Source organism: Furipterus horrens, unplaced genomic scaffold (assembly GCF_987537825.1).
Source record: "Furipterus horrens unplaced genomic scaffold, mFurHor1.1.pri manual_scaffold_3, whole genome shotgun sequence".
In the NCBI taxonomy this organism is placed as follows: domain Eukaryota; kingdom Metazoa; phylum Chordata; class Mammalia; order Chiroptera; family Furipteridae; genus Furipterus; species Furipterus horrens.
In genome coordinates this window covers 175,038,272-175,061,212 of record NW_028327173.1, presented here as the reverse complement: position 1 = coordinate 175,061,212, position 22,941 = coordinate 175,038,272, and the positions used below count along the sequence as shown (strand labels likewise).

General features: G+C 37.7%; 1 protein-coding gene across 1 annotated transcript; it reads left to right on the top strand.

Annotated features, from left to right (window-relative positions):
• Positions 1-4,990: 4,990 nt before the first annotated feature.
• Positions 4,991-21,575, top strand: GMFB (glia maturation factor beta). The gene is made up of 7 exons (XM_090270904.1): positions 4,991-5,116; positions 11,394-11,490; positions 13,010-13,059; positions 14,128-14,177; positions 14,673-14,755; positions 15,758-15,831; positions 17,894-21,575. Exons 1-7 carry the CDS (start codon positions 5,114-5,116, stop codon positions 17,963-17,965), a joined length of 429 nt encoding a protein of 142 aa, XP_090127030.1. The 5' UTR covers positions 4,991-5,113; the 3' UTR covers positions 17,966-21,575.
• Positions 21,576-22,941: the final 1,366 nt, after the last annotated feature.

Here is a 22,941-nt window from a genome sequence, read left to right as displayed (position 1 = left end):
ACAGGACCTAATGATGGATTAGATTGGAGCATGAGAGAGGGGCAGGAGTTGAAGTTTCTGGCTTCTTCCACCAGATGAATGGATATAGCTGTCAGTCATTGAAATTAGATCCTAAATCTCTAATCTCTCACCACCCATCCCTATCACCCTTCCCTTATCCCCTATAAATACTAATCATTGACCTACTAAATTATCAATCTTCTAAAAATACATTAGATACATTAGCAATGGATGCAGGTATGTAAAGCCTGAAGTTCATAGCATTTGAGGGACCCATTCTAAGAGATTGAACACAAATTTACAAATACACATTAAGTATAAGGCCTTGGAAGGACCCCATGCAAATGAAGGGTCCCCCAAAGTAAACTCCATTCATTTTAATGTGTGTTAAGCCTCACCTTTACTTTATCACCAAGAACAAAATTGTAAGATACTATGGATTATTAGGTGCACCCTGATTTCAGAGAAATTAAAATATGGGAAGAAATGAATCTCAAAATCAGTGAAATAAGCTATTTTCAGATCTCAGAATTGGTCATTTTATTAGGATTCTCCAGAGGAAGGGTCAAGGAGAGAGGTATGTAAGTAGATATAAATATTGGGAGAGAGATCGATTGATTGATTATGAGAAATTGTCTCACATGGTTATGGAGGCTAAGAAGTCCCATGACTGAGATGTACAAGCTAGAGATCATGGACAGTGATGGTGTAATTCCAATCCAAATCTAAAGACCTGAGAACCAGGGAAATCAATGGTATAAATACCAGGCCGAAGGCAGGAGAAGACCAGTTTCAGCTCAAGCTAGCAGGCAGGAAGAAAAAAGCAGTGGGGGACAAATTGCTTTTTCCTCTGCCTTTTGTTCTATTGAAGCCCGATGCTCACCCCCTATTGGGAAGGGCAATCTGTTGTGTTGAGAAAAGAGTTGGTTTGTTTTTTTTCCCTTTAGATGGCTCTGTAGCACGTAGTTGTCTTTAACTTCATTCAAAACTATTTTGTTAGATTGTATTGTGATAGCTGTCATTATCAGCGTGCATTAAAAAAAGGCATCGACTTCCGGCCAGGATGGAGGTGTAGACAGACACACTGCATCTCCCTACACAACTAAGAAGGAATACAACTACTTCAAAGTGAGAGACAACCAGAAGTTCCAGAAAATCAAGCTGCATGGAAGTCCAACAAACAAAGATATAAAGAAGAAATACTCATCCAGACAAGTAGGAGGGGTGGAGAGGATGCAGTGTGGTAGTGGCAGCGGCGGTGGCAGTGGCAGGCACAGTGAGAAAAATGAGGAGAGGCTCAGAAACCTATGGGACAGCTATAAGTGAGCCAACATCCAAATCATAGGGTTGCCAGAAGGTGAAGAAGAAGAACTAGAAATTGAAAAATTATGTGAAAAAATAATGAAGCAGAACTTCCCTAACTTGGGGAAGGAAATGGACTTACAGGTCCAGGAAGCACAGAGAGTTCCAGAAAAACTGGACCCAGGGAGAACCACACCAAGACACATTATAATCAAAATGTCCAAAATTAAGGATAAAGATAGAATCTTAAAAACAGCAGCAAGAGAGAAGAGAATTACATACAAAAGGGTTCCAATAAGACTGTCAGCTGATTTCTCAAAAGAAATTCTGCAGGCAAGAAGGGACTGGCAAGAAATATTCAAAGTAATCAAAAGCAAAAACGGACAACCACAATTACTCTATCCAGCGAAGTTGTCATTGAGAATAGAAGGGCAGAGAAAGTGCTTCCAGGACAAAGTAAAACTGAAGAAATTCATCAGATCCAAACTACTGTTATATGAAATGTTAAAGGGACTTGTTTAGAAGAAAGAGAATCAAAACTATGAACATTAAAATGAAAACTGTATCACAACAACCAACAACAGAAGCTAGGGAATCAAAACAAAGGCAAACTAAGTAGGCAATGAGAACATTTTGGGGGGAGGTCAGTGGGTAGAGGGAAGGGGGAAAGGGAGGGAGATGGTACAGGAATTACGAAGCATAGTAGGAGGGAGTGGAGTAGATAGGAAGATGTTGAGAAGAACTATATGCACAACCAATGGACAGGGACTAAGGAGGGGGGACAGCTGGAGGGAGGGGAGTCACTGGGTGGAGGGGAACAAAGGGAAAAGAAATTGGGACAACTGTAACAGCGTAATCAATAAAGCATATTAAAAAATCAAAATTAGTGAATTTTTGTGTAGCCATTTTAATATTGAAGATGAAAGAAAATACACAACATTTTTTGGCATATTATGCTTTATTATTTCAAGAAAGGTAAAAACAACTGAAATGCAAAAATAAAGATTTGTGCAGTGTCAATAAAGATAGTGATGAAAAGGAAAAATGTATCATCTATTTTATGGAAAAAACTAAATGAACTTTTTGGTGAACCCAATACATGGCCAAGTACACTGATTCAATGCTAATCTCTTCCAGAAATACCTTCATAAATACACTCCAAAATCATGTTTACTCTGAATACCCCATGGATCAGTCAAGCTGACAAAATTAATCATCACAGCTGTGTGCATATGCTCTTTTCTTTGCCTGAAAAGCTCTTCTTTCCTCCTCCTCCTGGCAAACTTCTAGGTATCCATAAGACTCATCTCTGAAGCTCCCTTCTTTGGGAAGCCTTCCTGAACACTTCCCAACCCTTGAGGAGGGGCCTCTCCCGTAACATCCAGTGTGGACCTGTATAGAGCTTCCCTGACCCTGGCGAAAGCATTGGCTCACTAGTCTATGCAGCCTACTACGTTCCCAGTTCCCTGAGTGCAGGAATGACAAATAGTTGATGTATGTGCCAAAAGTACCTAACATATGTCTTGTAGTGTCTCAACACATGTTTATGAAAAGAAGGGAAGAAGGGAGGGAAAGGACAAAAGGAGGGAAATTCTTCTCCATGAGATAACTTGGCAGCCTCAAGTATTTATATTAGGGTAAAAAATGTATAACTCAATTGAACAGAAAGAGTGGCTCTTCTTTATTATCTGTAACTGATTTAGTTTTGCTCCTGAAGCCTCACCCCACTGAATAGTAGAAGGGAGGAAAAGAGAGGACAATGGGAAACCAGTAAGCCTAAATTTATCAAAAGATAAAAAGATAAAAAGAAAGATATCCTAGTCTCCTCAAGTTCACCTGCCCCTTTGGGTAGCTGGTCTCTTTCAGGAAAATTCTTAGTCTCTCTCACTCCTGCCTCTTCTCTTGCTTCTCCCTAAGATGGTATTTTAGGGATACTTTCTCTACTGGGTATTCACATGATCTCATGGTAGGGTTGAGAAAATGAGGCCTCAGCTCTGCATGACATTTGTGAGTCCTCAGTGAGGTAAAGCTGGTTTTATCTGGCCTTGTGTGGCACTGGCTGGCAACTACTCCTGAGACCCAGAGTACAGCCATTTACTTCTGGTTGTAAAGCTTTAATGCACCATGACCTATTAGCTCTGCTGGTTCACCAGACTGTTTACCATCTCCAATTTTATTTTTTGAGGAAATTATGAATATGTAGATTGTCCCACATGTCACCTGCAGGCCACTGAGGACCAGCAGTTATCTTAGGATACTAAAGTAGGCCACTTCTGTCATTGAACACTATTGTTCCTGAGTCATATTCACGGGGGGTGCAGGGCCAAACGCAATGCCTCTCCTCCTTTCTTAGAGGAGCAGACTACCAATTCTCTGCAGGTTCTCCAAAAGCACATCTATTTGGGTGCTTTTCTATAATCCCTCCCTGTCCCCCATTCTGAGGCTTCAACCAGAACAGGTTGGGTATGTATGACCGGCTACTGTACTTATTCAAGCTCCATCTCCCTCCCACCCTCCACCAGACCAGAGTGGAAAGACTTTTCCTCCTTCCCATTCAACAGGGACTTTCTTTGTCATAGCCTCAGTACTAAATGACACTTATAATTTTGCCAAGGTTTGGATTTTGAAATTTAAATGTAACTTTAAAATTTTATAAAACCTTTCTCCCAATTATGTCTGGCTTTTTCAAGACCACTGTGTGTCTTGGGACTCATCACCCTATTTTGGTAGTCAAAAGCTGCTTTTTTCTATTTTGCGTTCCCAACATCCAGTTATGTTTCTCCTTTGAGTCTGATACATGCTTCTGGCCAACCAATGAGAGGGTTTCATTAAAAAAAGCAATATTTATTAACGTGTTTTCAAAAATTATCATCTGCATTATATTTTTCTCGCAGCTGCCAATGCCATTCATTCATTTTATATGACCTTTCTATGTCTCACATTATTTCCTGGAGGGCATATTTATCTCTGTTTTGGAGACACCAATAGGACTATAATAAGCGCCATAACTTTGAGTTTCATACTTTGAGGCAATCACTGCACAACAGAATTGTATGAATGTGTAATTTGGGTGTGATCCCATAGATGACAGGAATTGTGAAAAATCTTATAGTACCTAAGCAGAACCTAAGCCTTTGAACCCATTGGACTTCTAAGTGCCTCTGGTAAAAAACTCTCATGGTCTTAGATGCTGGGCTTCTGTCATCTTATACAATAAATGATAGGAGGCTACCTGAAGCCTGCTCCAGCTGAGCTGACCCAGGTGACGAATGTGGCACTTCCTCTGTGGCTCAAAGCTTAGTACATTAATTTATAACAGTGGTTCTCTTCTGGGGATGATTTTCCACCCCTGCCTCCTGGCAACATTTGACATTTGGTTGTCATAACTGGGGAGGTGTTACTGGCCTCAAGTGGGTGGAGGCCAGGGATGCTGCAAAACGCTCTACAATGCACAGCACAGCCCACCCACAGCGAAGAGTTATTGGACTCCGGATATCAATATGCTGAAGTTGAAAAGCCCTGATACAGAAAAGTCTATTGAACTGAACCAAATTCTATTGATCTTGAATTTTAAGGATGCATTTTGGCACAGTTTTCCAGCCGCAGCCAGGCAGGGGCGTACAGGCTCCCGCGTTCCGGCTAATTTTGAGCCGCGCCTCCCACCGTCCGCGGTCACGTGTCTGCCCGCAACGGCCGCGCTGATCGCTGGGGGTGGCTCTGCCAAGCGCCGGGGCAGGAAGGGAGGCGGCAGAGGTGCCATTCTTAAAGGGGCCCGAGGGAAGCCGAGAGGCTGCTGGCTGCCGGAAGGAAAATGGTGAGTTGCTGCCGGGGAGGGTGGGGGCCAGAGGGCTGGGCCAGCCAGCTGGGCTTTCCTGTTTGCAGGAGCCGGACTCGACGGGCAGCGCCCGGGGTGGGTCGGCGGCCGCTTCCGCCCGAACGCTGGCTGGTGCTCACAGCCTGAGACTTGGCCTCCCCTAGTCACCGCTGCTGCAGCCCCGCCTAGGGGCAGCGTCCACCAGCCAGCAGCCTCCTCCAGCTGGGCCCCGGGTAGACCCTTCCGCTCCCCCCCACCCCCCAATCAGCCGCAGCGGGCCGTGAGACTAAGATGCGGTCAGTGCGGGGGGCGACCTCTCAGGGCCCTTCTGGGTGGAGGGCTGCAGCCTCTGAACTGAAGTGTTGGAGAGGCCAGCGGTCTGGCCCAGTGGAGGGCTCCCCCAAACTACCGGGGGCCGGGAGGCGGCAGGCACCCTCCGCCTGGCAGCTTTTTGCCGGAGGGCTCGCTCGAATTCTGCTTTCATTCTCTCGGCCTCGCCGTCACTTGGCTTCTTCCCTTTAAAGATTTCTCCTTATCCTTGCTTTCTTCGAGTTACAGCAGCTGGAAATCTTTTGACCCAAAGCCTTGGCGCTTGGCATTAAGGTGACTGTAAAGATCTTCAGTTTTGCTGGGTCTAGGCGCTCAAAAATAAGTGGAAAATTAAGTCAGTTGCCCAAAATGATCCTCTGGGTCTTTCCTATCAGGTTTTTAAATATATTTGTTTCTTTAATTCGGAACAAACACAATACAAACCCCACTGACCTATCTCTGACCTCCCACGCATTTCTCAATCCACTTCCATCCAATAGATATTGTTATGGTTACTAAATCTAAGGGACTCTTCAATTCTTATCTGACCTCTCAGCTGCATTCCAGGGTGTTGACCACTCTCCTTTTTGAAGCTTTCTGTTCGCTCCTGACCTCTGGGACACAGAATTCCTGTTGTTTTTGTTTTGTTTTGTTTTTCTGTTTTTGTTTTTCTCCCGCTTCTGGTAGTCGTGTTCCATGCAGACTGTTCTCCTTCCTAGGACATCACAGTAGGAGTCCTAGGCTCTATCTCAGTGCTTCATTTTCCATTCTGTATTCTTTATCCATTTCTTCCTACCTACACTCACAGCTTTAATTTACCACCTGTATGCATATAACTTGTGAAATTGTATCTCAGATTTTTCTTCTGAGATCTAGTCCAGATCTATGTATCCCACTATTTAGTTAACATCTCCTGAGAAGCTTTTCCCTGCTGGGGTTCCCCAAAGCCACCTCAGTTTGTCCAAAATAGAACTCATGCTCTTTCCCCTCAAACCTTAACTTAGTGAAAGGTAGTGCTGTTTAGTCTGCTACACAAGTGAGAAGCTTAGGAATCCTCTTGGTAACCCTTTTATCCTAACCCACCCCCCACCCCAATATCCAGTCTGTCACTAGCTCCTTTGTAGTGGTTAAGAGGGTGAGTGGGCTGGAGGTCAGGCTGTCTGGGATGAATCCTGGCGCCACTAAATTACGTAACTTCGGGGAAGACACTTCTCTAAACTTTAGTTTCTTGTAAAATGGTGATATTCCCATCTCATGGGATTGTTCAGCACAGTGTTTTTCTCACAGTGTTTAACACATATTAATTATTAGTAGTAGTATTCGCTTACTTCTCTTTATCCTCATCAGCCTGGCTAAGTGGTTTTTCATCTCTCACCTGACCTAGTCTCGTCAGTTAACTAGTCTTGCTCAGTTCATCCCTGCTCTCTGCCTGTTTCTTGCATGCAAATCTCATCGTGTTTTCTGTTACCCACCGACCAGCCTCCCTTGCTTAGAACACCTTAGTAGCTTCTTTTGCTCATAGGATGGAGACCAAAATACTTAATGTGACTCACTGGGCCCTATGTGGTCCAGCTCCTACCAACTTCTTTTTGTACCATGTCTTCGGCTCCTTCTTTGTGCTTGAGTCACACTGGCGTTTCATTCTCTGTGATGTGCCGTGCTCACTTGAATCAAGGGGTCTTTGCATAGGTAGTTTTAGTTCTTCAGATGCCACTTTCGGGCAAGCCTCCTGTGGCCATGCTGTTCTTCACCAGTCAGAAGTTCTCAGAGCATCCTGCGTCTCTCCTTCCTAGCTCTTATCACAGGTACAAATAAGTATATGTGTTTTTGTTTGTTCGTTGTTTGTTTTGCCTGATTCTTGTGATGTAGGTCTGTTCTCTACTAGACTATACTATAAGCTCCTTGAGAGTAGGCTTGTATTTTTTATTTATAGTCATGTGCCACTCAAAGTCAGGTATACATCCTGAGAAATGTATTGTTAGGTGATTTCATCATGTGACCATCATAGCATGCACTTACACAAACATAGACGGTACAGCCTACTGCACATGTAAGCTATGTGGTATAACCAGCCTATTGCTCGTAGGCTGTAAACCTATATGGCATGAATGAATACTGTAGGCAGTTGTAACATAATGGTAAGTAGTCGTATATCTAAAGATTGAAAAGGTACAGTAAAAATATGGTATAAAAGATAAAATGGGCTCTTCCCATAAGTGACCTCTGAAAATGATTCACCATTCACTTGACCAAGAAAACTACAAATCAAGAAGTTCAAATCTTTGTATTTACTTTAAGAACACTCCTGTAACTGCCCAGGCCATCAAGGCATGCATATCTGCAAAGCCACCGAGTATCTGAAGGATATCACTTTACAGAAGCAATGTGTGCCATTCTGTCGTTACAGTGGTGGAGTTGGTAGGTGTGCCCAGGTCAAACAGTGGGGCTGGACCCATGGTTAGTGGCCCAGATAGAGTGCTGAATTTTTGCTGCACTGGCTTAAAATGCAGAGAGTAATGCTGAGCTTAAGGGTTTAGATGTAGGTTCACTGGTCATTGAGGACATCCAGGTAAACAAAGCTCCCAAGATGCAGCGCAGAACTCACAGTTAATCTATGTGGATTAACCCTTAGATGAGCTCTCCCTGCCACACAGAGATGACCCTTATTGAAAAAGAGCAGATTGTTCCTAAATCAGAAGAGAAGGCTGCACAGAAGAAAAAGCTATCCCAGTAGGAACTGAAGAAAAAAATCTTACAATCTGGGCATAAATGCAGAATAAAATAAATGCTGATAAAAAAAAAAAAAAACAAAAACAAAAAAACGGTACAGTAGTACATCTGTATAGGGCACTTACAATGAATGGAACAATCAGGACGGGACATTGCTGTGGGTGAGTCAGTGAGTGGTGAATGAATGTACAGGATGCTACTGTACGCTACTGTGGACCTGATAAACCCTATACAGCTAGGCCACACCAAATTTTTAAAACAACATGAAGTTAACTCAAGCCCAAGAGAAAAGGATGCAATCAAGAGATGCTGTAAACATGAGATGTATGAAGCTGTTGCCAGCATAAAATGGCCTACTGTTTTACAGCAAACCTATTTTTGTAAGTAGAAAGAGTACACTCCAAGATAACAAAAAGTGTAGTATATACATAAGCTAGTAACATAGTCATTGTTTATCATTATCAAGTATTAAGTACTATATATAACTGTATGCTATACTTGTATATGACTGGTGGCACAGTAGATTTGTTTACACTGGTATCACCAGAAGCATGTGACTAATGCATTGTGCTACAGCTAAGACATCACTAGACGATAAGCATTTTTCCACTCCATGATAATCTTATGGGATCACCATTGTATATGAGTAAGCTGTTGACTGAAATATTATGTGGTGTATGACTATATGTTTTATATTATTATATCTCTCAAATTTAGCATGGAGCTGGCACTCATTATATATTCATTGTATGGATAAACCAATAAATGCACGCTTGGGCTCGATTTTTTATTTAACTTTTTGTGTTAATTTATCATATAAAGTTGTTTTCAGGGTGTTACACCTGAATGCTGCTACTAACTGGAAGCAATTAGAATTGGTTGAGCCTGAGTCCTTTTACTTGTAGGAAGAAATTTATGGCCTTATTGCTCTGGCTGGTGGTTCAGTTGGTTGGAGCATTGTACCGTAACCAAAAGGCCACAAACCTGGCTTGTGGGTTTGGTCCCTGGTCCAGGTGACTAGGATCCCTGCTCTGGGCGCATACTGATGCAGCCAATCAATGCTTCTCTCTTGCATTGATGTTCCTCTCTCCCTTCTTCTTTCTCTCTAGAAAAAGCAATGAAAAAAATGCCCTTGGTGAGGATAAAAATAATAATAAAAATGTTTTGGCCTTATGGTATTAGGAGGAGTGCAAATGGAAGAGTGTAAATGCAAAAAAAAAAAAAAAAGGAAAGAAATAGAAAGAGAGAGAGAGCTATATAAATTAAGGTGTTTTTTTTTTTTTTTTTGTTTTTTGTTTTTTGTTTTTACTTGGTTTCTGATCCTTAGAATGTCAGGATTGCCCAAGCAGCGCTGGGGATCAGAGCTGGAAGATAAGAGTTTCATGATAAATTGGTCCTTGCCTAAACAGAAATCTAAAATATTTATTAGTTTCATTAGTGGGTTCTACCTTTGGCTGAGAAGAGAATGGAAACTGTCCTTTTCTGACTTCTATATCTTTCTTGGAAGGTAGAAAAAAATAGACTAGGGTTGAATTCTGCCTTCAGGAAGCTCCATAAGACTTAGCGTCTCTTTCTCTAAAGACAACTAAAAGGATAGCTGGACATGACTTCTAGAGGAGCCTGATTGGATAGTACCTATGGGTGAGATGTACTTTCTATGTGTAATAGCATATCTTATGGTATATCACATCTTACATATTTACCAGTATTCTGAATTTAAAGGGCAATTTGAAATTGATAGCCATTTCTTGTTTTAACATATGCTTTAATTTACCCAGCAAAAGGTCGAAAAACAGGCTTTTATTAAAATTTTATTTTAACTTAAAATTGGAAGCCTTAATTCTTTTGGGTTATAATGAGACATGTATTTAGCATTGGTCCAGAACGATTTTAATTTTCTTGAAGGGGGGGGGGCTATATATGAAAAGAAACCAAAATATGTGGGCTTTGCTTGGAAACTGACTCAGTTAAACATGTGAAAAGAAAAACTGTGGAACGGGGAGGAAAATTTAAACTGTATCTGAATATTTTAGACTGGAATTACTGTTAGATGTTTTAGGTGAGATGTTATTGTCCTTATTTTTTAAAGGCACATAGTGTCATTTTAATGGTACATACTGAAATATTTGCAGTTGAAGTGCTTTCTGGCCTTTGCTGTGTGATAGTCCATGGGGCAGTATGGAGGATGTTGAATGAAATGAGATTGGCTATGTGTTGATAATGGTTGAAGCTGAGCGATTGGTGCATATCTATACTATAATGTATTTTTATGTGCTCAAAACTTTAACCATTAAAAGAAAAGAAAAGAAAGATTCCCATCCTCATGCTTGCAATCAGTAATACATTTACACCACTAAAAAAAGAGTGCTTTTGATCATTTTCTTACCAGATTTCTGGAGAAGCGTCTCTAATGTTTTTTCACAATTTGTAAAAGTTTCTTTTAGTTTCTATATTTGTCTTATCTGGTTTTGTGATCATAATTCTTAATAGTGCCTTTTTAAAAATCCCTGCAGTTGCCCTGTGGTGTGGCTCAGTGGGTAGGATCCCGTCCCCACAAACCAAAAGGTTGCTGGTTCTATTCCTGGTCAGGGCACATACCTGGGCTGTGGGCCAGGTCCCCAGTTGGGGGAGTGTGAGAGGCAACTGATTGATGTTCCTCGCCCCTTATTCCCTCCCTTCCCCTCTCTCTCTCAAAATAAAAATATCTTTTTAAAAACTTCCTGCAGTCATTTAGTTAAGATATAAATGTTATTGGTCTTTACTCTTAGGATTTTATTTTTCATGCTTCTGTTTATTTGTATATTTTTCATAGTTGTGAGACCCAAAAGTGAATTAGGGTCTTATTAATTATAAATACAGTGGGATGATTATTCTGTTCTTTTTGCATGGCACAAAATATATATACTTTCTAACAACAGACAGTGATCCTTGATTATTCCCACATTCTTCTCTTCCTCTACAGCTCTGATAAAATTACACCTTATGATATGTCGAGTTTTTGAGATATTTATTAGCTAAAGAGAAAGTTAAAGTATACCCTACATATAAGATGAACAAATGTGTGTAATGTAGATACAAAGGTTGGTAGATTCAGAAGCTCTTTAAGTGTTCATATATTTTATGTCGATGCTTTTCACATAATTGTGGCATATGTAGATTTCAGTATACCTTTTTAACATTTAACATATACATATATTGAAATCATGGCTTTTATATGTGATTTTTTTTTCTTTTCTAGAGTGAGTCTTTAGTGGTTTGTGATGTTGCTGAAGATTTAGTGGAAAAACTGAAGAAGTTTCGTTTTCGCAAAGAAACAAACAATGCTGCCATTATAAGTAAGCTAAAAGTGATTGCTTCAGTTACATGGTGTTAGGTTATTTTTTAATCTTAAAGCTACATTGAATAAACTGAACATTTATATTTAATTCTCCTCCTTTTAGATTACTTTAGCTACACTAATAAATTGAACCTTTATATTACTTTAAGTAAAGTTTTTTTTCATTCCCCTTTTCAAACTGAATTGTTCATGACTCCTTTTCCCTTTATTTTTCTTTTTAAATAAAGTTCCTTTTTACTAGATTACTTTAAAAAATAAGTAACAGCTAATATCACAGAACAGGTGGAATGTTCCACTTACCCCTCCGCTGCCTACACAGCACGGGAGGAGATTATCTTCTTGGTCACTTGGTCATGGATTGTGACCCATCCATTTCTATCCTTTAACTTCTCAGGGGACTAAAAATAGCCTAGCCATTCAGCCTCAAACAGATCTTTGCCTACATCTAAAATGGTAAAGTTTAGCCTGGTTTTCAAAATAATTTGCACCCTTATTTCAATTCTGGACTCATACTCCAATTTCCTGGAGACTATGTTTAAGCATCACTGACTTCCGACAATGGAATGAATGATTTGAATATTGCCTCTCCCACTGTGTGCTGTATATTATGTTACGCAGGTTTCTTTTATATTCTTAGGTAATATTTAATATGTGGGTAGTAATTTAGAAATATAAAGGAAGGATGAGGTGGTGAGTAAAACATGCAAGTGTATAGTCTATGCTTAGCCAAGATGCATCTGGCAGATATGAATGAATGAGGTGGTGACAACTTGTCATGAATTCTGGTTCTATTACAAATAACTACTACAGCATAGAAAAACATTGTTCTTAAAGGTGAAAATGTGTATCAGTGCCATTTTGCCACAGAAGGGTAAAGCTATTTGAGATCATATTGTTTCTCACAGGATTTACTGTGAAATTAGTGTAAAACCACAAATGGCCAACTTTTCTGAGTGATAGAAAAGAATAGAGGCATAGATTAACACATTTTAATTGAGCTTTGGGTTATGTTACATATATTTAAATATAGGTATCACTGCTCTTTGTAATTCACTTTCTCAGAATGCTCATACTGCACCATGAAATCCTGACCCTGGAGAAGCTGGGAATTTGACCGTTGTTTTATCCTGACTCCTGGTTCACTTTACCTTACAGTTCTAACCATGTTACATAGACCAGTCTCAGTCACAGTCACCCTTTCAGGCCTATTCTTATTATATAAGAAGTTGCATTTGAAGTACAAAGTTCTCCATATATACAGTAAATGTAAGGAGTTCACATGAAGTTCTAAATAAGCAAAGTGTGATGGAAATTATGGGTAAAGCTTTTAAATACTAACTGCTTGAAAAGCTAAGCTAGTTAATAGACCATGAACTTAAACTGTGAATGCAGTTTTTTATGCTTGTGTTCTTGCTGTTTTAATTTTAGATGCCAAAAAGGGGGCTGAGACTCTGTGGGTTGGGTAGATCAAGGTCACATTAGAATCACAGTTTACTCATACTGTCTTTTTATTGTAGTGAAGATTGATAAGGATAAACGCCTGGTGGTACTGGATGAAGAGCTTGAGGTTTGTTTGATCAGCTAAATATAGTTTTATAGTTAAGCAATTATTGCCCTAAAGATGTTATATTAGTTACACATGTACAGTATTCCCTCACTTAACGTGGATATTATGTTCCAGACCCCCTGCGATAGGTGAAAATCTGCAAAGTAGGAACCTTAAATTTATTTTAGTATTTATATATATTTTAAGGCTTTATAAACCCTTCCCACACACTTATAAATTGTTCCCAGTCCCTTATTAACCTTTCCCACTCCCTTATTAACCTTTTCCATACTTTTATAAACACTACTTATGCTCTTAAACATATTCTACACTCTTAAACCTACATAACTTCAACAACATACATATACAGTACCGCAAAATCCCGTGGTAAATAATGAAATATAATATTTTTAAAAATCCCGTGATATAGTGAGGCCGCGATAAGTGAACCACGATATAGAGACTACTGTACTTCTAAAATGAGTTCTGCACCTTTAAATATATGCTCATTATGTGTGAAAAACATGTGCTAATTACTGTGTAGTGCTTTGTCTTGCTAATTTAATCACCTTTAAAACAATGAATCAGTGTAACAGGTGGTAGAAGTTAGGGCTGTATGTCCAGTAATCATGGAGTTGACTTTATAGCTTGCTTCTAAATTGCTTGGCTAGTAATTAAAAACTAAAGCCCTATAACCTAAATATTTATTTTGTCAAATTAAGTAACTAATTTTGAGTGAAAAGAAATTAACTGCCCTCCCCTACCCCCAAATCAGATGTGTTTCTTCTGAGGGGTTGGCTTGTCTCAGTATTTCCTGACAACTGGAACATGAGCACAGACTACTGTGCCTCTCAGCCCCATATTTAGTTATAATGGGTGGGCTTTCATTAGATATAAGGGTGGGCAGTGGGCTTTCATTAGATTAAGGATTCAGGAACCTCAGCTTGTGTACAGTTTAGTAAAATAAAATTTTATGTTGTGGTGTATGGTTATGAATTTGTACCTATTAGTAGATTGAGTGCTTGGTGTATCTCTTAGGGATATATAGGTAAAAAATTGTTTAAAAGTTGTTTTTCTTTGTTATGCTAGGGCGTTTCACCAGATGAACTTAAAGATGAACTGCCTGAACGGCAACCTCGATATCCTTTTCTTAGTGCTTTGAAAAGATTTGTTTCTTTAGTGGTCAAATTTAATTCATAGTTTAGTTTTTCAACTTTTAGAAGACATATTTTACAAATTTCGTGCTACACCATGATCACAATCATATTAAAATATATATGCACATAGTGGGCCAAGAAAAATGAAAAGTTGATGTATTAATGGGATGAATTATTTCCTTTTTAAAAATCCATTTATTATTATGTGTTTATAATGAAAATGAGAACGATTAGAATATCCATATTAAATCCATACTTCTAATACATTTATTTTTGACTGATTATATGATTTTATAACTTATCATGGGGCTTATTTAAAAATTTGTGGAAAGATAATAAATAATGAAGGTGTGGCCTAACTGGGTATATTAGAAATTTACCACTCACTAGCTCCCCAGGTGTCTGTTTGAAAACTTTTTTGGTAAGTACTTGTCTTAAATAGAGTAGTACTTTTAGTTTCTTTAACTTGAGAAAAACCTTCATTGTGTATAGTTATAAATATCAACATGATGATGGAAGAGTTTCATATCCTCTGTGTTTTATTTTCTCCAGTCCTGTTGGTAAGTGAATTTCTTTAGTGCATATTTGTTTCTGATATAATTAATAAAATCATATTTTTAATACTGGACAAATAATTGTATGCTTGTTTTAAAGATGAAAAATGTTGAGTAAACCTAAATTGACTTGTGTGTACATATGAATGCACGTGTGAATGCATCCCTAGAAATAAATTACTACAAAGCATCATCTCATAGAATTTGCTTATTTTCTTATGATAAATTCCTACAAGTATAATTGTTAGGTCAGATCATACACACATTTTAAGGAAGTTGAAATGTAATGACATTTTAAAATATCAAAAGTACATTTTCTCATATTTTTAAGTGTGAACTTTGTGTGTATCATGATATATATTTTTATTTATCTTTAAAATAGTAGTGATCCATAATATACCTATAATCTTGAAAATAGTCCCAAAGTAGCTTACATTGGATATTAAAATGGCTTATTGGTATTTAGTGTATCACCAGAACTCTCACTAGTACCACCATTAAAGCCCACAATAAAATCTCTACTCAATGAACTCTTCTCTAAACTTTATTATTTGTGTCATATATTTAGTACTTAAAACATACTGCAGTATATTTTTAACTTAATACGTAATCAGACTGTAACTTTTTTCAGGGCAAATCTCTCGACCCCATTGACCCATCACCATCCCAAAACCTTATCTGTGTTAGGCATCCATAAAATTGAACTTGATATTTAAAGTCAAAAATAAGAAAATGCTAAAAAGTTTTTAAGTGTTTGCAAGGATTTAAAAGTCAGGATCTATAGAAGTCTAGCCTCATTTATTTTTGCTGACTTAAATCTTTTTTATTTGTATTCTGACTATGTCTCTTTGTACAGTATGCAAGTAAGACTCAGAATCAAATTTAGACTTGTTTTTATCAACTTGAAAGTATAGGAAATCCTTAAAGTGTCATTTTTAAAAGGTAAATAATGAAAATCCATTACTTTTCAAAACCTGAGTCTCATTTTTACATAAATCTCTCTTTTAGGATGTAAGCCTGAACAACAGATGATGTATGCTGGAAGTAAGAATAAGCTAGTCCAAACAGCTGAGCTAACCAAGGTGGTATTTATATTTGACTTGCTTGTTAAGACAATACTTTCACTTAGAAGACAGTGGTTCTCCTCCCATCTGTGGTTTTGCTTTCCACAGTTTCAGTTACCCGTGGTCAACCATAGTCCAAAAATATTAAATAGAAAATTCCAGAAATAAGTTCTAATTTAAATTGCACACGGTTCTCAGTAGCATGGTGAAATCTTCATCCTGCCTGGGACATGAATCATCCCTTTGTCCAGCAAATATGGATATAGTGTATACATATCCAAGCTGTATACCCAACCCACCTGTGAGTCACTTAGTAGTAGTTTCAGTTATCAGATCACTGTCCACAGTGCTTGTGTTCAGGTTACCCTTATTTTACTCAATAGTTGCCCCAAAGCGCAAGGGTAGTTAGTGGTGCTAGCAATTCAGATATGCTGAAGAGAAGCTGTAAAGTGCTTCATTTAAGTGAAAAGATACATATGTATAGGAAAAACTTAGTATATATAGGGTTTCATACTTTCTGCAGTTTCAGACAATCCACTGGGGTCTTGGAATGCTTGGAATGTATCCCCTGAAGAGAGAGGACTGCTGTACAGAGCCATAGCTAAAATAATCTGAAGAGTTAAGTATCTTTTATGCAGTTGAACATTATCTAGCACAGAGCAGTAAATTAGTCAAAGCTTTTTATTAGTTGAAAATAGAATGATAGAAGTCTTGAACCAAATGTGTTTTTGAATGGGAATTTTAAGTTCATCAGAAGAAATAGCATTAAAAAGATAGGCAGATTAAGAAGGAAAAAAAAAAAAAGGTAGGCAGCTTTAGAAAAGCCACTCTACTCAATCTATTAAGAGTTCTTCATTTTCCATTATATAATTTCTAATAGATAAAAGTCAGCATTGAAGCTTTACCATAGGCTGAGTGAACCAAATTCTGTGCAGGAATTCCATATGCAGTTAACTGTATTGCTTCCAAATCTAAAGAATACTTATTAGTAGCACTATTAAGCTAGAACATTCTGTTTTATATGAAACACTTGCTTTGCAATGTAACATGTCCCCATTGTCTTATGGCAGTTTTGAAGGGTAGAGAGGTAAGAGGGGTACTTGCTCTTAAACTTTAATTTCCATGTATTAGTTTGACTTGAAAAAGTATATACATTTGAGGTTCTGAAATAGAAACACTGAAGTGGTATTAAATATTCCCTTTCAGGTTTTAAGGACAGCATCAGTGTTTTCCCTTGGGTGCTTAATCAACCCAGGGGTTGTCTTTAAGTGCCATCTGCTCTTTCCCTTTAGCCCATATGATTGTCATTGATCACACCAACATAGAGACACTACTATTCCTCATTTGTATTGTAGGAGTTCCCTGGACTGCTGTTGGGGCTTGGGTGTTCTGGAACAGCTCTGTTAGCAGCCTCAAGTCTGTTCTAGTCCTGGGCTTGACCTAAAGTGTTGGAATTAAGGCATTACAATTTACAGATTACTTTTACAAATAGTCCCATCGAGTTCTTAACTGCAGCCTCTGAGGTTGATGGTGGTATTCCTATCTGTAGATGGGAACACTGAGGTTCCGAGGTTGAGTGACTTGTGTTGCATAATAATAAATGACAAAACTAAGATTCAAACTCACATCTGGCCTCAAATCCCATTCTGTCCGCTGTATTACATTTTCTCTCTATTAAACTTCCTGGGTCAATGAGTGTGTAGATTATTGCAGGAGATTTGTGACTGTGGACCTGTAGTCCATTTTTATCAAAGCAATCTACAGCCAGACCAGTGTATGTTCTTTTAGCTCCTAACTAGACTGATTTACTTGGGTTCTCTTTTAGTGAATGGGATTTACAGAATCGCTCACTTGTAACAGAGTCTTGGTATTATGCCATCTTAATCGCTAAACTTTGCTAACTGACTACTGAGTACTTAGTATTTTTTGCAAAGTAAACTACCTCCGAAATGATCTAATTTACACAGATAAAGTCATGACCAATATGAAAGAAAGGAGAATTTGGAATTTAATACTCAAATATATAATATGTTTCATTTTTTTGAGAGTATGAGTATAACCTAAGTTTTTTTCCCTTAAGGTATTTGAAATAAGAAATACTGAAGACCTAACTGAAGAATGGTTACGTGAGAAACTTGGATTTTTCCACTAATGTGAAGTTTTATGTTTCTAAAGTATTTATGTATTAACCTGACCATACTGGAACCAGACATAAATACTTATTTATGCCTAAAAATGCACTGTTACTTACAGTTTGTTTCCTGCAGTAAAGAAAAATTTTCATTTGTTCAAAGTTTGAATAAAGAGGAAATCATCTTCATAGTAATGAAACTTTGTAAAATGTTTCCTTATATTTGTAATTGTTAGGTGGACTACTTCTCTCCAGGGACTTTTTGCACTCTTGTGACTAATTTCTATAATTTATGGTTCAGAATTTGTTACTGTTTGCAGATACCATCAGAAAGTGGATATTGTGATAGACAACAGTTGCCTCCTTTTGACAAATACTGGATATTAGCAGTTTATATATGAAAATAGCATATTATCACTTGTCAAAAATTTGAAATTAATTTGGGGTAAAAGACTTGACCCAATTTTGAGCCATGAATAATAATTTACTATAGTGTAACCTGCATTACAAGTACATTTTTCATCAATTCTATTCCTTCTATGGTTTCCTGTATCTTTTTAATCAAGTCCAGAGACTGTTCATCGATCACTCATTGTTAAGGTCTGGGAGTTAGATTTTATAGTAATTTTGACTATTCTTATGGAAAATAACATCTTAGGAATTGATGGGTTAAAACTAATCAAGGGCTTTATTCTTGGTTGTGTCATTTCTAGAGAGTTTTGAATCTAGGTTAATAACACCTTATTTATAAAGCACCTCTTAATGTTGTCCTGTGAAAACTAGTTATTTTCAATGTGTTAATACCGTGCCTTTGATTTGGTAGCTTTAAAGTTAGTTTAAGACTTTTACACTGACAGAATTCCAGATTTGGTGAAATCAATACTTTTGTAAAGGGTCCAAGTAAAACAATTTTCTAATGTGTGTATCTGAAATTTGTAATAAAATCAACCTCATATTTTTAAAATTCCAACTATCTGCTTGCATTGGTGAATATATGGCAGTTGAGAGCTATAATTTTGGGCATATTTGTGATTAGTTTTGTGCCATAGGAAAAAATTGCTTATCTTAAAACCTTGGCCATAGTTAATAACATTCACACATCCATAGAAATTGCATTTTGTATCCTAAATTTCAGAAAATATTCTAAATTAAACATCTGTCTTGTTAGATGATGGCATCCTTGGCATAAAGCAAGGATTCTAATGTATAGTACACTTTAAAAACAAATAAGTAACTTTAACATTAATTTGACAAAAAGTCTTGAGCTAAAGACTACCCAAATTTGGTGAGTGAATTCTTATATTAAGAATATCTTAGTCATTTCAAAACTAGCAAAGGCATTTTTTATGTTGGCATACTTTCTGTTCATATGTTCTTTGCATTTTTTGAGGATTTTGTGCCAACTTTAACAAAGACGTACAGATAGTTGGAATTTTCACAATATTGAATAGAGTATCTTCTGTTTCCAACACTGTTTGGCTTCACTAATCTTGAAACAGGAAGCAATAGGAAGTTAGTTGGAGATGAGGAAGTGCGAGAGTGGGTATTTGTTTTGGGTAATGAATGGAAAGGATTCTTTATTCCAATTTCCAGAGAGAGAGAAAACAGCATCCAGGAATTGAAAGAATTCTTTGAACATCTATTTTGGTATTGAAGAATAACGCTTTTAATTCTGCAGAAATGTAAATGTAATCCAAGTGAATTTAATGTAATCCAAGAGTGTTTTTAATGTTTTGAATGAAGGGAATGAGACTTATTTCACCTGTTTCGCAGCAATAAGAGAAACTAGTGCTGCAAGAATGTATTTTTTAATGAGGTTCCTTATTTTTGTCTTGCACATTTTAGTTTTGGAAGTCTTCCATAATGTCAGATAATACACAGAACTGTTAGTTCCCCTGTTCTCTAACAGGGGCAGAGAACTGATAAACCATGTTTTATTTTGAGCTTGTCTGCTTCTTATCAATAATGTGTTTTGCAAGACAGTAGATTTGAGGTTAAGGGATAAGAACTTTTTTTATTCCCTCTGTCCTATAGGGAGATTTACAAATCTCATGTTCAAGTGTTCTCAGACATTTATATAAATTTCCCTTCCATCTAACCAAATTTTGCGTTTTTTTTTTTTCAAGTACGTTTCTTATTTGATCTCTTTTTCTGCCTTCTCTCAAATAGTAACCCCAGATTTCATAATCCCAGTTTTCACATTCCATACCTTTTTGGTACAACCATTCCCATTCAGCCTGAAATTTTAAACTTTCCTTTTTGGCAGCAGTATTTTTCCTGGGAACCTACCTTCATGGTCTTCTAAACCAGCATTAGTTTTGAAATTGTTGGCCCTGCGTAAGTTCTGTGTAGCACCTACTGTTAACAAAATAGACCCAGCTGGTAATCATAGCATGTTTTTTAGTATAGTTTTGTGGCAATGTAAATGACATGAAGAAAACTGTTCTCAGGTTACTCTGCTAAAATTCCAAAATGTTAAAGAGTTTTGAATAGTGATCAGTTTGTTCTGATATTGAAGCAATTGTGTTAGGAAAAATAAGTTGGTTGACTGACTGTTTTCGTTGACTTGACTTCTAAAATAAGTGTTCAAATTGTCTATTTCTAAAAAGTTTACTAAATGCCTCGTGCAGTTAAACATACTCTTGTTTAAGAGGGTGTTGCTAAGTTTTTTTATTATCATTACTAAATAATCTTTGTAGCAAAATGTCTGTCAGCACTTTTCTCTCCCTTTTTATCTCCTATTTTCAGGAGTCAAACGTAGCCATAAATTGTATTCTGGTCTGTCACTTTAACTAAAAATTTCCAGTTAAAGGAGTTTATTGCCAAATTAAATTTGGCTCTCTTTATTCCCCACCCATATAGATAGTAATGAAGGTGTACTTTAAAAAATGTTTGGACTACTTTAAAAACCAAGCTGTGTCATTAATCCATAATGTGGACTAGTGATGGATAGATATTTGCATAGGAGTTTAAATGCTGATATTTCATGGAAGAGGAGAGTAACTCGTATTTTATCAGTTCAGATATTCTTAGTACGGTTGCTTTCCCTATTTGTTCAATAGTCTGATGATACTGGAATCTACAGAATTTGAGCCTTTAAAACTTAGGTGAAGAAGTGTCTCAAACATTTCTGGACAAATCTTATTTTGTATTTCTGGAAGAATGTAAACCTTCTAGGCCGCTTAACACTGGTGGTCCCAAGTTGAATATTCTTGAGAAATTTGTTTCTTATTATGCCATTTGACATTTGAAATCCGTAATCACGTTCCTGTAATACTTAAAGCAACTACATTAAGATTGTGATAGAAACTGTGTTTTCTTGCTTTTTGGAAGGTAGTTCATACACACATAATTACTTGAATATTGTTTGAGCTCACTGACATGCCAGGGCAGTTCCCACTGATGTTTTAGGTGGTCCAATATAATCTCATTCAGGAGGCTTGAAACGTTAATGGTCTAGTCTTGTGAATTTAAACAGTTCCCTGCCATCGTTTAACAAAAGCGACAACTGGCACAACTTCTTAAGCTGTGGTTTCAGTCTCTGCTAGTTCATATTGCATGTTTATTTTGGACAGTCTTCTGTTAAGCATGGTGCTTGTACTGATTTAAATAAAAACTTAACATGAAAGGACTTCTAGTTTTTCATTTTTTACTCACCTCCTCTCCCTTTGGAGTTACTATTACCTGCCTGGCTCAATTGTGGCATTTGTGTGAGCCACACAGATACAGCAGTTTACTTTATGTGGGAATCGCTCGGCAGTGTGGGATTGGGGGAAGGAAAATATAATGAGATTATAAAATTTTCTAATACTTGGTCTGATGTCAAAATGATTAGTTTGTAGCAGCTGAAGACTTGATTTCAGATGATGAATTTTTGCTTTCAAAGGGAAAATTAGATTTTAGAGGCCTTGTGTATGTCCTAAGAAATCAACATAAGGGTTCTTTTATATAGAGTATAGTTTATTAAACATCCATTGAAGACCCATCCTGCCTTTATTACAAAGCATTCTACATGGTGTTTCATAAGTATCTATTAAATTAATAAAATTTACCATAGTTTTTGCCACATGCATCTTAGGATTGAGTGTGTGGTGGTAGTCACAATATATGTGTATTTATAGTTGCGAAAGTAGTTTATGCTTTCCTATCTTAAAGAATCTCACTGGGAAAATTGACCCAACTGAGGGAGACATGTCTTTCTTATTTCTTAGATTTGGCCATTTAGCTACTTGGCAAGCCCCTAATTTTTTTCACCTTCCTTGCCTTTTTGCCCTTTTCACTTTTCAGCAACATTTCTCCCTAAACAAAGGGCTGTGGTCTATTTGGCTGTGGCTTCTGCATTACAGGTAAGGAATGGGCTAAAATATGAAGGACCTTACAGTCCAGGGTAGGATAATCTATACTTAATTGGGTAGGTAATAGAGACTAGAAGTCACACACGCACACACACAGAACCTCGCCTGGCTTTCGGCACTTACAGGGTGGCTTTTGGATGCAACCTAGGCATTCTGCTCATTGCTGAAGAGGTAAGTCTTTTAGTAGCTGTTATTTGTCTCAAATGGATGTACCTTCCTGTCCTCAACATCCCCCTCCCCCCCCAATACACACGATTTCTTGCTTCTAGCCCCTGCCTATTATAAACCCAAGGGCAGCCAGCCTGTGTGGTGTTGTCTGGTATGAAAAAATGAGCTGGGCTAGCCCTGACTGGTGTGGCTCAGTAGGTTGGGCATCATCCAGCAAAGCAGAAGGTCACTGGTTTGATTCCCAGTCAGGTCACATGTCTAGGTTGTGGGTCTGGTCCCAGTTGGGGTGCATACAAGAGGCAATGGATTGATGTTTCTCTCACATTGCTATGTCTCTCTCTTTCTCTCTCCCTTTCCCTCTCTATAAAAAAAAACAATAAAGAGCTGGGCTAGTCTATATAAAGTACCTTCAATTTCTGACATTGGGAAAATTATCTCATTCTCTTGAATGAGGCAGTTAGCAGTGGGAGCTGA